This window comes from Boleophthalmus pectinirostris, unplaced genomic scaffold (genome assembly GCF_026225935.1).
Source record: "Boleophthalmus pectinirostris isolate CB_2022bp ecotype Guang Dong unplaced genomic scaffold, ASM2622593v1 HiC_scaffold_8, whole genome shotgun sequence".
Classification (NCBI taxonomy): domain Eukaryota; kingdom Metazoa; phylum Chordata; class Actinopteri; order Gobiiformes; family Gobiidae; genus Boleophthalmus; species Boleophthalmus pectinirostris.
This window is the reverse complement of record NW_026571515.1, coordinates 25,679,489-25,693,691: the sequence shown is the minus strand read 5'-3', so window position 1 is coordinate 25,693,691 and position 14,203 is coordinate 25,679,489. Positions and strand designations below refer to the sequence as shown.

General features: G+C 36.7%; 1 protein-coding gene across 1 annotated transcript in view; it reads right to left on the bottom strand.

Annotated features, from left to right (window-relative positions):
* Nucleotides 1-14,203, bottom strand: part of LOC110164947 (low-density lipoprotein receptor-related protein 1-like) — a 60,624-nt gene that overhangs the window by 32,217 nt on the left and 14,204 nt on the right. The window contains exons 3-10 of the mRNA XM_055165782.1: nucleotides 11,357-11,494; nucleotides 6,844-6,963; nucleotides 6,143-6,271; nucleotides 5,276-5,536; nucleotides 2,054-2,216; nucleotides 1,523-1,745; nucleotides 295-484; nucleotides 60-203 (exon numbers count right to left, since the gene is read on the bottom strand). Coding sequence (XP_055021757.1) covers nucleotides 60-203; nucleotides 295-484; nucleotides 1,523-1,745; nucleotides 2,054-2,216; nucleotides 5,276-5,536; nucleotides 6,143-6,271; nucleotides 6,844-6,963; nucleotides 11,357-11,494 — 1,368 coding nt within the window. The remainder of the gene's footprint in view (nucleotides 1-59; nucleotides 204-294; nucleotides 485-1,522; nucleotides 1,746-2,053; nucleotides 2,217-5,275; nucleotides 5,537-6,142; nucleotides 6,272-6,843; nucleotides 6,964-11,356; nucleotides 11,495-14,203) is intronic.

The window sequence follows — 14,203 nt, the reverse complement described above, 5'->3', positions numbered from 1 at the left end:
GCATTTTGTATGTGGAATCCAGGAAAAGTTGTCAAGTTGTCATCAATTTCAACACTTACTTTTGCAGGATTTCCCGTCACTACCGAGGCTGAACCCCGATCGACACCGGCATGTTCTTGTCTTATGGCTGTTGCTCAACAAACAGATGTCTGAACAACCTCCAGGCTTCCCAAACTGGTCCAAGGCACAAGCATGACTGCGCACTGGACAAGGACAGAGCAAGGACCCACATGAAATGCAAATACATAAAATATTAACAGGATGATCTAATTATCTTTGGCTTCTGTCTTGTACCCTGAGGCTGGCGTCTCTGATGGTACACATGCAGTGCTGCGCCTCTGTCTACACGTGTGACCACATGGAAGTCTGTGCGGTTGAAGCGGTTCACTCGGATCACACTGGTCTTGGGGTTGAGGTTACCTTCATCAGAGTTTGTTGCATACAAATAGTTCTCGAATACAGTCAGGCCGTAAAGATGCTCGATCTGAAATTAGATCATATGGTCAATAACATACATAAAATTTATACAAACAATAAATATTATTATATCTCATTGACAAATTTAGTTGCACACAAACTTGAAAAGCAAAGTTCTTCTGTTTTCAATACTGCTTATGTAGCTCTTTATTCCCAATGCATTTTGAACAGATTCTAATAATACTGCAATAATAAACATACTTGGTGTATCCGAGATACCTTTTTCAAAACAATCCACTAAAATAACACTGACAGAACCATCCATTTCATGTGCTTGTAGATAGATTAACATCACCAGGTGTGGCATGAACAAATAATACAATGTAAAGATATATATAAATGTAACTCTTTGTTATTGTTATGATTTGTGTTCTACGTTTTTTGGCAAAAAACAACTGAATTTGTTTTGTCCATCTGTTGAAAAGCTTTATTTTTATAGGGGCCAGTTTTACGCAGCTTTGCTCCTCTGACAGTGTGATATATGGGCTGGGATCATGTTACCCCTACACACCCCGTCCCCTCGCCAAAAGAGCCCTGATTTCATTCAGTTCATTACTCTACAGTGAGATAGGGACCACTCTGCTATAGCAAGAGTTATGTGTTAAGTTAGTATTGGCAAGGGAAATCACAGCCTTTTTAAGTAATCTCTATTAGGGTTATAAAAAGTAAAAGCCTACATAGCTCTTGAACAATCACTTTAATAAATTGGTGATTGAGCATATTCTGTGTACTCTGTAAAGATATTATATTAATTTGAGTAGGCTGAATTGCATTGTTTGTCAAACAGTGAGAGATACAGGACTATATTCATACCATACTAGAACAACTCACAATTGTAATAGTAATACCATGCAATAGATAAGCCTATGTCAATCACTTTTTAATCTTTTTAATCTTTCTCCTTAATGACCTCTTGTATAGTTGAGATATAGTATATTTCTATATTTTATTTTTACTTATGTATACTTATGTACATATGCATTTATGCTTTATTTGAGGATCAATAAATTTATCTAAGTCCAAGTCTTTTGCACTGATAGCTCACCAGCAGGCCCTGAATAATGGTGTGGCGGTTCTTTCCTTCATAGTCCACCACTTCAATGTAGTCGAGGTATGCATCAGCCCAGTACACCAGCCTGTTGACCAGGTCCAGAGTGATACCATGAGGGAAGACGATTTTACTGTCCACGAGTTTAGTCCGGTTCTGTCCATCCATATCACAACGCTCGACTCTTGGAGTGGAGCCATAGTCTGTGAAGAACACTTTTCTGCAAGAAAGAAAGAGAAATCTAAATTCAACCCCAATTTTAGCTTAATCTAAAACCACAGTTATTTCAGGTTAAAAGGTTAAAAGTACAGAGAAATCCAGAATTTTGTGTATTTTGAAATTCTAGAAGTGATACTCGTAAAAAAAGGAAATGCATCGGTCAGTACAAGGAACCACAAAAGACATCCTTGCACTTAAGGTTTAGACTGACCGCCCAGTCAGCAGCCTGTCTGATCATAAGATCCTATTTTCAGCCTAAAGTACTTCAGAAGGTCATTTCAGGTCAAGTGGAAAGGATGTAGCACAAACCCCATGGCTGGGTCCAAGGCGATTCCTTTGGGATTGTACAGTTCCTGATCCAGAAGAGTCACACAAGTCTGGCCATTTTTGTTGCACACAAACACCCGGTCGTCCACATCATCGACAAAGTAGAAGTTTCCAGTCAACCAGTCAATAGCCATCTGTTCAACATCTAAAGAAAGCAGATAAAAGACAGGAACTGGTTAACAAAACTGACAATTCTTGCACAAAATATAATTTAGAAAATAGAGCACTTGGAAAAAAAGTATTATATAATAAATAACTTTCTCAACAGCATTTAAACTTTTTGTCTGTCAAGTAAAGATCCTCTTGATAAAATGGCAGAAAGGATGTGGGAATGACAGCTTGTAAGCAAATGTGTAACCACATGCAGTTCTGGGGCACAGGGGATCATGAGGATGCACCGAATCCTGAGCAGGGAAGTGTTTTAACAGCTGCCTCTGCGATTTCTTTCAAAGCACTGGTCTGTATACACACCACACAGGCTTACCTCACATACATCCACAATCAAAGTGACACAGTTGTCTTTGAGTTAATCCAAGGAACAACTGTGATCTTGAGGTAAAGGTGAGGGTTATAACAGATCTGGGATTTTGATATTTCTTCAGCAGTGGAGCTAAACCTCTCCAGATCAAAAATCCACATTGATTTTAATTGTCAAAGATCAGCCTATTTTTTATCAAAAGGTATAAGGCTATTCTCTGTCAGAAAAAGCATGTGGTTTGAAGCAGAGTTCATAATTTGGGGGAAAAAAATAAAATAAAATTTTTAAGATGGCAAGTATTAAAAGTCTATCTTGTTTAAGTTTAATTCATGAATATGAAGCCAACATAAAGCCATTTTATTAAAACACACACACACAACATGAAATTGATCAATCTGTAGAAATTTAGCGAAATTGCCCGTTCAATTGAAATCTTTGCATATTTTTTGTCAGTTTAGCCAACAAACTGTGATATTTCCTCTATTATATGATTTTAAACTCAGCCAGTTTCTTCTGCATTGGCTTCATTTAGTTTTTAAGACAGTAAGCCTTGTTGTGTAACTCATTCACTCAGAATTGTGTAATAGCCAAGTGGTAGAACCCCTATCCAAGAAACCAACAGCTTGTCGACATCCCCAAGAAGTTTCTGGTAAGTGGAAAGTTTGCTGGGAAAAAGAAAAAAAATCCCTCCCCTTTTTCTTCTCCTTACCAAACCACTGCCCTCATAACCCCACCACTTCCTGTCCCCGACACCTACCAGTTCAAAACAGCCCTTGTGAAACATTACACCAGCTCAGGGGGGTCTGACTGGCAATGACACATTTTATTTTAAGTTATTTACATGAAGAATGGTAAAAAATGCATGTACTTATTTATACTGTATATTTATACACAAGGTATTTTCACACTACTTTCAGAATCATAAGAAAAGACAAACCTTACTCAATCCAAACTTCAATATAACTTATTTTTGAAAGAACTTTGAGATGAATTTGCCAAGTGAAAAAAGAAGTGAAGGTCCAGTCTTGAGAGGGTGGAGAGGATGGGATGGGTGGACTGAGCTTCCCTTTTATCTTCACATACGCAGACAGAGCAGGCCACATCTGGAAGCCTCGTATACTTATCTGCCCTGCTCTTTCAGCATCCCAGAAGCTATAAATCACCATGTTTGCGTGAACTCTGCACCAAACCCCCATCCCGCCTCCACAGAACCAAAAAATCCATTTAAGGCCAGTCATGGCCATGTCTCTGTGCCTTACTGTAAGAGACACCTGGTTAACTTATCTGGTTATAACATTTTATTTATATGGATTGTCTGGATAAATTGTAAACATTGATATTCATTCCACAAAAGGATAAAGAATAACTAAACTAGTAATAACATTGAGGAAATATTAGACACTTGTTAATGCAACTTACAATGTCGAAGATATTAAATTGAGGCTTCGATGTATTATTGAAATCAAGGTTTAAGGTCTTCTGTTTTGTCTTTAGCTTTTTGAGCTTTGCTGAAGTAAAATATATTCTTACGATTAAATATTTATACAGTTTTTGACACCTCATTAAAACATACAGTGCCATACAGTACAGCAAACATGCCTGCCCTGTCCAAGTTATCCAGCTTACATTTATCAGTAACACATGAAAACTCCATTCATAAAAAGGTAATATGTTACCAAGTAATGCACGAGTTATGTGGGTCAGTATGTGAGTGTGCCTCAACAGCATGTGCCTGTCAGTGTGACCTGACAGGACAGGACTGAAGACGGCTGTAGGAATGTAAGGTTTGTTAAAGCTGACATAACCCACAAGAGGAATGTAAATACCATCTGCATGACCACTTCCACCAATGGTACAACAAATCACTACCATTTGTTTCACTATACAACTGTCTGCTCTCATTTTGTCTGTCTCACTCAAAGTGGCATACTCATCACGCAAAGGCCTACGCAAGAGTGTAGAGAACACACAACAATACCCCTCCAAGTTTTGAGATGTTTTCTGAGATGATCTCTTGATTGTCACTCAATTGCTGTACAAGTTTATCTACATGCAAAAAGACATCTAATTACTTAATCTCCAGTTATGTATCCTGCCTTTCTGGGTCTACAGACCTAGCTTCACCACTTGTTTTTCTCATCTGCTGTTCCATGCCTGAGGCAAATTCTCAGTGCTTGTCACAGGCAGAATCTCATAATACACACAAACACACACCTCAGCTTTTATGTTCGTCTACATTTTTACGATTATAAAATTGTTTCATGTCAAGACACTACCAGGTTCATAAAAATGTCACCTTGTTTTGATTTAAGTACTCTGTTAGAGATTAAATTCAGCCTTTGTTTATCATTTGTTTAGTAATACTGAAAGAAATCTAACATGTCTCACATTTACAAAAAATTTGTAGTACTAACATTAGCTGGTGGCTGAACATACCTTATGAAGTAGACTTATAACTAAAGTACCTGTACTAACACTACTGTCCCTTTTGCATTGAAGGATTTCAAATTGCATCATAACATTTCACACATAAACCATGTTTATTTATGTACAATTGGTACAACTGATTCAATGAAAAGACATTTCTTGTGTTAGAGATGGATGTCCCAGTTTCAACATTTTTACACTGGATCAACTGGATACAACAACACCACGTATCACACACCTATCGTACTCTCATCATATTCTCCATCTTTCTATTCAAGTTTCATGAAATTAGTACTCACGGTGCAGGCTGAGGGAGATGTTGATGGTGTGGATGTTGGTGATGGTCTTGAGATCGGGGATGCTGGCACACTTGAGTTGAGTGGTTGCAGGGGTGTCTCCCACATCTATCCAGCAGACCTTCTCCTCAGAGTACACAAAGTCCATGGCCATCGTCTGCTTTGTCGTGATGGAGGGCAGTCTGGACATGGAGCCTGATAAAGTGGTGCACCGAATATCGTGGAGGTTGGCAATCAAGAGCATTGGAAGACGATCCACGGGAACTGTAAAGGAAGAAGTGGGATTTTAAGGGATTATGCAATATGTGAATATCATAAAGGTATCAATATATCAATATATCAAAATTGACTATTGTGAACTTTAAGCCATGTTATAACATTGTTACCTCCTGAAAAACATACCAGGAGCTGTGTTTTGTTTCATTCACACATTTTATTATTAGTCGGTCTACATCTCTACCGCTCAAAATGCTCTGTTCCATCTTGTGATGTTATGAAGCAGCAGTTATCAAGTTAACAGCCTTCTATTACCTTTGTGCAATAGAGATTGGCAATTCCAGGACTGAAATTATCCAAATCATTATTGTGAAGGTGTACAAAGTTTAAAAACACAGCAGAGCATGTCCTGTGACATCACTAGGTGTTTTCCCTTTGAGAGATTAACTCAACCTACATATGAATATCAGGTATGTTTTTAACAAGGAAACAACGTTATAACATATTTCGGTAAATAGTGTAATATGGGCCCTTGAAGTAAAATGTACACAATGGAAACCAAAAATATTTAAAGCTTATATGAAACAACTGATATTTTGTACAATCGATGTGTTTCAATGACCAAAGTAAAAAAAATAAATAAAAAAAACATACCATTTTTGGCTTTGCAGGAGCGGTTGTCTGGCTGCAGCAGGTAACCCTCCACACAGCTGCAGGTGTAGGAGCCCTCTGTGTTTGTACATGTCTGAGAGCAGGTCCCGTATACACTGCACTCATTGAAATCTAACAGAGAAAACAGTCAGTTATCAAAATTCTTGTAGTAGGCCTCTTTGTACTGGAGACAATGCAGTAGTAAGAAATACTTTTTATTAAGTCACAAATATTAAGCAATTAATATATGAATGAAACCTATCGTAAAATCTTGGGCACCTATTTTTGACTTAGTGTTTATGACACGTTTGACTGCTCAATTGAAAAAACAATTGAAATGTTTAATATTTTTGTTTTTTTCCACTGTGATATATATATATATATATATATATATATATATATATATGTAACTTCTTAAAATGTGTTATCACTTCGACCCAAATATGGTAATGTCAAAGCAATGCGCTGCTGTCTCTTATATGTTAAAATTGCCAAATAAAAAAAAACAAAAAAAACTTGAATTACAAAAAAAAAAAAAAAAAAAAAAGAATTAAACATATCAATAACATATCTTAATTCATCTTGATTTTTTAGCATATTGTTTGGTTGGTATTTGTTTTTTCATATATTTCCAGTTTAGTGTCTGACAAACATATACAAAATACAGTTGTTTTGTTCAGAAAACCATGGTAAATCCCACTCACCTTTACATGTCTTTCCATCATCAGCTACTTCATACCCAGGAGCACAGTAGCACTTAGGACCGTCATGAGTTACTGCACAGTGATACTGACACCCATGGGAGGCACAGGCTGTAGCATGTTCTAAACAGAAACAAAGATAAAGAAATCATTAGGCACAATATAATTTTTAAATATTTTTAGCCAGATAGATCAAATTGTACTTTTGGATACCTCTGGCTTTGTGTTTCATGTTTTAAAACTTAAAATAATCCTGATGTATGGAAACATGCATAAGGAAGTTGGCACATATGCGTACAAAATAAAGATAGTTGTAAATAAGACATGGAGTAGAGCATTGAGGAGTCAGGAAAAACAATAGGTGCTACTAATGAGCAATTTCCATGCTGCAATTATCACGTCCAGTGAAGGAATATGCATTTTAAAAACACACAGGAGAACTTCCTAAAGGAGGGCATCACCTCAGCAGGTGGAACCAAGTGTTTTGAGTTTGAGTTTACACACATAAATGAAACAAGGGAAAACATAATATGAAAAGAGCTCAAAAGGTCAGTTCAACATAATATGAGGCCATTAAAGTAATTTCTTTCTTACCAATGTGCAAAACAGCTTCCTATAATTGATCATAATCTTTGCAAATCTCCCAGAGTTGCATCATGCGGTATCACAAGAGATAAAACACCACTGCAGGATGAGCAGGGGCTGGTGCATGTATGATGTGACAGATGAGGCAATTTGAATGCACACATGTGGGAGAGAGAAAGCCCGCTCTATTCCACCCCAGAGGGAACTCAAGGACACAGTCTTTTGGCAGCAAAAGAAAGCAGGGACGCTCAGAGCACCCTGCATCTCCACGTCCCTACAGACATCGTGTATGTCAGAGCTACAGGATAAATGGGACATTGATGGTGTCATATCTGTGTTGACACTCCCATTATATTCAGAATGAAACTTGAAACTAATAACCCTTATCTGATATTATGAAACAGTTCAAAGACATAGCAATAACTTGATTAGACATAATTCAAAAAGAGAGTTATATAGTACAAAATGGGTGGCTATAGTTGATTTTTAATTTTTAATACAATAAATGCTACATTAAAACAGAGTACACTCTCGTGACCAGACAAACACATATTTATGCTGATATTCACTCACAAAACCATCCAACAATATACAATATGAGAAACAATGGGCTAAAAATTACACATTAACAATGTAAAATCAGAGGGTAGAACTATTAGGTTCATTAGAACTGCCCAACACACTGTCAAAACAAAAATTATTTAGCACGAATGAATGACACAGTGTACATACAGTGAGCGATAGTGTGACTGTAAAGAGTGGAGATTGGACCAGTGAAGGGTCCTCATTATACAAAGGCCATGGCACTGTCTGCTACAATGGCTCTTTTGTTGTGGCCCTGAGTGAAAGGAAGAGTCCCCCAGCAAACACCGTGGCCCATATCCAATCCATTTAGCACGCCTCAGCAAGAGACCACAGGCGACCAGCACTGGAGTCCACCTCCGTTTAGGCTCATTTTCCAAGGAAGGACTTCTCTAATGGTGTGGAATATTGGCCACAAATGCATCCTGATATTAAAATAATAATGGAATATGTACACATCATTCATAATAAATGCAGTTTATATCTTAATTTGAATTTGACTTAATTAATTAATGCATTTTAATTCATCTCTGTCAACAAAAGAAAAAAAAATGACTTAGTGAAATTAAATGATTCAATTTTGAAATTTATAATGTATATGGATTGTTCTGAAAACAACCTCTAATACTAATTTTATTCTTTTATAACCAAACCTTAATAGCGTTCAAACAAAGGGCTTCTAACAGTTAAAGTCCATAATCTAAGAACAAGCATGATCATTGTACAGTACTAGAGATGAAAAGGCACATGGACAAATACATTCAAGTATTTAGCCAAGTATTTCAGAACACACACAACAGCAGTGTGTCAGACGTTCGACCCCGGGTTAATGAACAATGCAAACAACTCCTGGTGACACAAGGCCCTCAGAACTGCAGAAGCATGCCTCAACCAGTGATCCTGTTACTGCACACATGGAAACCCTTCATTTCACTAATCTACAGCAAGTGAGAACATAAAGCTTCACCGGAAGACCCCAAATAGAAAGTACTTAAATGCACAATAGCCATGAGCAATTTATTGTCTGCAAGATAAGACAGGAAGCTTCCTTATTATAGGCAATATAATATACTTCAAAACTACTATTACAACACTGCAGAGAGAGCAGAGTAAAGGAGAATGTGACTTGCAAGGTTAACTTTCAAATGAATGGTATACAACAGTACAGATGTCACAAAAGAATAAAAAAAATACTATCATAACAGTAATAATAATAACAAATTAATTAATTAATTAATGTATTTATCTATATATATATATAAAAAATATATTATATATATATATATATATATATATATATTATATATATATATATTTTTTTTTTTTAATATATATATATATATATGCGCACACATATCCATATACAGTGGACTGTCATGAGTCAGCCTTTCAGATGAAAGTGACAATGCAATATCCATGTAAATTATAACTGGTTAAGCTCTTATGGAATCTTATGGAAACATTTTTTTATCTCAACTTGAATCACCTTTTAAGTGTACTAAAATATGTGTTATAATCCAAGTAGCCCCTACATCAATGAGGACATTCCTAGCTTTGTGCTCTTGCCGTCAAGAGACAAGTTTTCACATGTCCATGACTACAGCCCCAAGCTGACAGGAGCCTATCGTTTTCCCATCAATTTCAATCAACTGAAATCCTTATAGTAATCATTATCTCCTTACTTCCTGTTGCGTTTTTTTCCCCTTGGATCAAGCACAATCCTGTCTTTAAAAAATGTGATGTATAACATATAACAAGCATAACATGTTTGAAGTCAAGCTAGGTGTTAGAGTATTACACAATCAGGTCACAGATAAACAGTGATGATGGGAAACCATAAATACGACTTGCGGGAAACTGAGAGTGAATATTAGTCACATGATTAGGGTGTGCATAATATAGGGGTATAGGTAAAACTAACTATTGAGTATATTGGCAGGCTCCTTGTGTTTGCCTATTGCATAGTTAAAGAGGGCAAAGTAACCAAAAGCAAATACAGGCGGGCCAACAGCTTGAGTAATGAACACACAGTAACTTTAGTAGACTCAAACAGTGGCAATACGCAGAAATTATTACAAAAATTCAACATCTCCCAAACACACATGCCCGTAAATATAAACTAAAAACTCAGTTACAAGAAGTTACGGTTTGAAAAAGACTAAAAAGCCAGGCAAAAGACAATATAATTAAACAAGTCTGGTCTTGCAGGACAAATAAAAGCAGTCAATAAACTAATTTAGCTCAAGATTTATGAAGCGGTGCTTTAGGGAGCCTCAAGTAGTCTATGACCGATTCTCATTCCACAGTTAGAGGTACATGAAAAACAATGCAGCCAACTGCATGCATAGACAATGGCACTGGGGCAGTACAATAATCAGGGAAGGTTTAAGAAAGCTTTTAAAAGGGATGCAGGGACCGCATTTTCTTTTCCCATTCAATCAGTCACTTTTGAAAGAGCAAAAGGGTATTCACTCTCAACAAGCAGGACAAAGATCTTTGATTAATAAATTACATATCCCAAAAGAACAAAGCGGTATTGGTTTACAGTTTTATATAGTATCAGCTTTCATTTAATAAAAGTTTTGTCCTGTAACTTTCAATATAATGCAAAGATATATAAAAATGTAACTATTGTAATATTCTGTGACAATATATAAAAATGTTCAGCTGCTTCTCTGGCAGATATAACCTGACCTACCTTTCTAAGCACTGCTGTCAACAACCTAAGACATACTACTGACAAAGTGTGCTTTCAGACACTGGTGGCCAGGTATACGTGCACAACCCTGCAGTTTGTGTGAGAAAACACAGAAATGCTTGTGAAAGGCCAGACCTTTCCCTTTCCGTGAAGAGGCGGGGGATCACAAATAGCAATGCCAAAAGTCCTGGATACACTACTGGAGTGTTTGTGCGGGGGGCAGTGGGCGTGTGACTAGCTTAGAGCAGGAAGGTAACTGCACATTTGTGCACGCCAGTGGGTCTTTGCATCATGGCAATGTAAGTTGTTGAAAAAAGGTAGAAGGTGTTGACCAGCGTATTAAGAAAAGTGACTGTCACACTGCACATTCAGGTTAAATGACATAACTGATTTGTCTAATATCTTGTGGTGAAGAGGCGATGACAATGTGGGACTTGCTCTCTAATCCAGTCTGCACAACATGCACATGCCCACTTCAAGTTCAAACAGCCATGACTCATGATGAGCAAATCTTATAAACAGGTTCTGGTCATATCATAAATGAGCCTTTCAATATTTGTAAGGACAATCATCACCATCAAGTTTTATTTTAAAAAGAAAGCACGACTTCGAACATCATTTAACTGAGGAGATTATCAGTGTGGTCCTTACCTCTGCAGTGAGGCCCCTCATCCCAACCGTCAGAGCAATCTGGGACTCCATCACAGAACTTGCTCATAGGGAGACATACGTCCAGGTCCAGGCAGCCATGCTCATTCACTGGACACTGCCTTACTCTGTTGTGAGTGCCTGTGACAGAAAGACAATGCAGTAAGAACAATATCAGACACAGAAACACAAGGCATAAGATTCCCAAAATGTCTCTGTTCATATCATTAGTCCAAGAGTGTTTTTAAACAATACTATATCTGACAGTTCATGAAAGGCCTGTCACAATAATTACTATATTGACTTATCAGTCAAAAGATAACAAAATATTTTTGGGGGCACAATATGTATCATTTGTAAATTATTTGCACTTGTGGAACACTTAAAAAATAAAAAATAAAAGGTCACATTTGAGCTGCAAAGGGCATAATAATGATATATCTATAACTCTTTACTTACTACTAGTGTGTGTCACAGTGGTGTTTCATTGCAGATAATATTTTCTATAAAGTGTGGTTCAAATGAGTTTATTATCTTGCCAAATGGTCTTCAACATTCCTGCAATATTTTCTGGTAATATATCACACGGATCACATTTTTAATCATGACAGGCATTATTGGAGAGTTCTAGGAATGTATACGTGTACTGGGACACTTCCCAGGGACACTGAGCTGCCTACAAAGGCCTGATTAAAATGAACAGTTCTAGCAGGGAATTTACAACGGGCATATTCCAAAACATTTCAACAATCTCATGCTTTCTAGTGGCATACTGCAAAGGTGGGTGCTGTGAATTTAGTAAACGCCCCCACAAAGCAAATAAGATGAAATCCTTTCATAACAATGAATCACTATATTCATCTATAAAACAACAGAGTGCTGTTACATTTACTAAAACTTTTACTGATATGTTAAGATTACATTTGCAGATTTAAGACATAAAGATCCAAATTTAACCAGAGTAAAACACAAAAAACCTTAGCCTCACTGTACCTTTCCTTAAGCCCCAATACTGAGCAAACTCTTTGTTCAGCCAGCTTTTTCTGTCTTTTCCCTCCAACCTGTAACAGCTGCTGACCCATTTTAGAAAAACACTAAAGTCCACATCCTTCAACAACAATACAATATATTCTTTTATATTCTGAGAGCTTTGGCGAAAGCTTTATGAACTAAAACCCTAAAAATAGCATCACAGTAAACATCTGCATAGCATTAAAAATATTACTAATATAAAAAGTACCATGCTTATATTTCACAGCTCTTTTTATAAATCTAAACAGTATGTCCCCTGAGAAAACCAACATTTCAAAGAAATTCCTCTTAACCAAACAATAGGAAAACAGCCATATTTCAAAATATATTGGTTCAGATTCAGAACAGATGACTCTTTCGACACACACACACACACATATATATATTAGTGCTGTCATGCGATTAAAAAAATTGAGAGATTAATTAATTATGATCTGTAATTAATTAATCTAATTAATCTCATTTTAATCTCACCTAAAAATTGCTGAGAAAAGCCTTCAATTTGAGGTATTTTCATTTAAATTCATTATTACATTATTGTGGCAGATCAAAAGACTGATATAGATTAAAAAAAGTGACTTTATAAAGTAATTTATTGTTTAACAAATCTCTCCAAATTGGCTGTTGAGCCCAAGTCTCCATGAATAAGAAACTGTTTGCTGTAAAGTAGCAAAGATGAGGAAATCTGAACATAATAACTTTTGTCTACTTAAAGACAATAAAAAGTCCAGTCTTTCCTTAACCATATTAAAAATATTATTAATAGAGAAATGCTTTATATATGAGATCACTGGTTTTAGTCCTTGTTTTAGTCCTGGTTTAGACCTGCTTTAGTCCTAGTTTAGTCCTAGTGTTAGTTCTGGTTTAGTCCTGGTTTAAGTCCTGGTTTAGTCCTGGTTTAGACCTGGTTTAGACCTGGTTTAGACCTGGTTTTAGTTCTGGTTTTAGTTCTGGTTTAGTCCTGGTTTAGACCTGGTTTTAGTCTTGGTGTTAGTTCTGGTTTAGAGGCGCACAGGAGGAAGCGCAGTTTACGCAGCGTACGCGAGAAAACACGGTCCACACGCGGCGCACGGGAGCATGTCGGTGTCCGCGCATTAACTACGGAAGGAAACGTGGTCCGCGCGTTCTAAGGTTAATGACGATGATGAGGGTGTGTGTTTGTTTGTGTTTGTTTGTGTGTGTGTCCCCTCATGTGGCAGGTCACTATAGGACAGTAGTGCAGACATCATGAGCCTATGCAGGTTGTTTTCACCAGTGACATTTAAGTTGTAGGCGATATTATATTTGTTATTTTCTTTTATATTTCACGTCGGGAGAATAATTTCCAAGACACGAATGCGTTTTTACCTGTGCACCGCTGACTCTGTTGTACTGGCTCTTCGACCTCGTCCAACGTTAACATGCCGTTTACATCGCTGTTACTGCGCGCGTTTTGTGCGGGTTTCCGGCAATGAGTGGAATTACCGAAATACAAAAATTTATAAATGTGTTTTTTGTGTGTGTGTTTGTGTTGTTGTTGTCCCAACAACACATAAAAACAGGTTTTATAATAAAGCAACTCGCATACAGAAACACTAAAGTTAGAGATTAAAAATTAGATTAACGCGATTAAAAAACATAACGCGCTAAATATGACTGTAATTAATTAATCGCAATTAACGCGATAATTTGACACCCCTAATATATATATATATATAGCTAGTAAGACACTAGGTTGAATAAATAACTTATATCACTAATTCTAGATACTAGTAAACTACTAAAGTGTTTCATTCTGCTATTTATTTCATTTCGTGTTCATGAACCATATTATATATT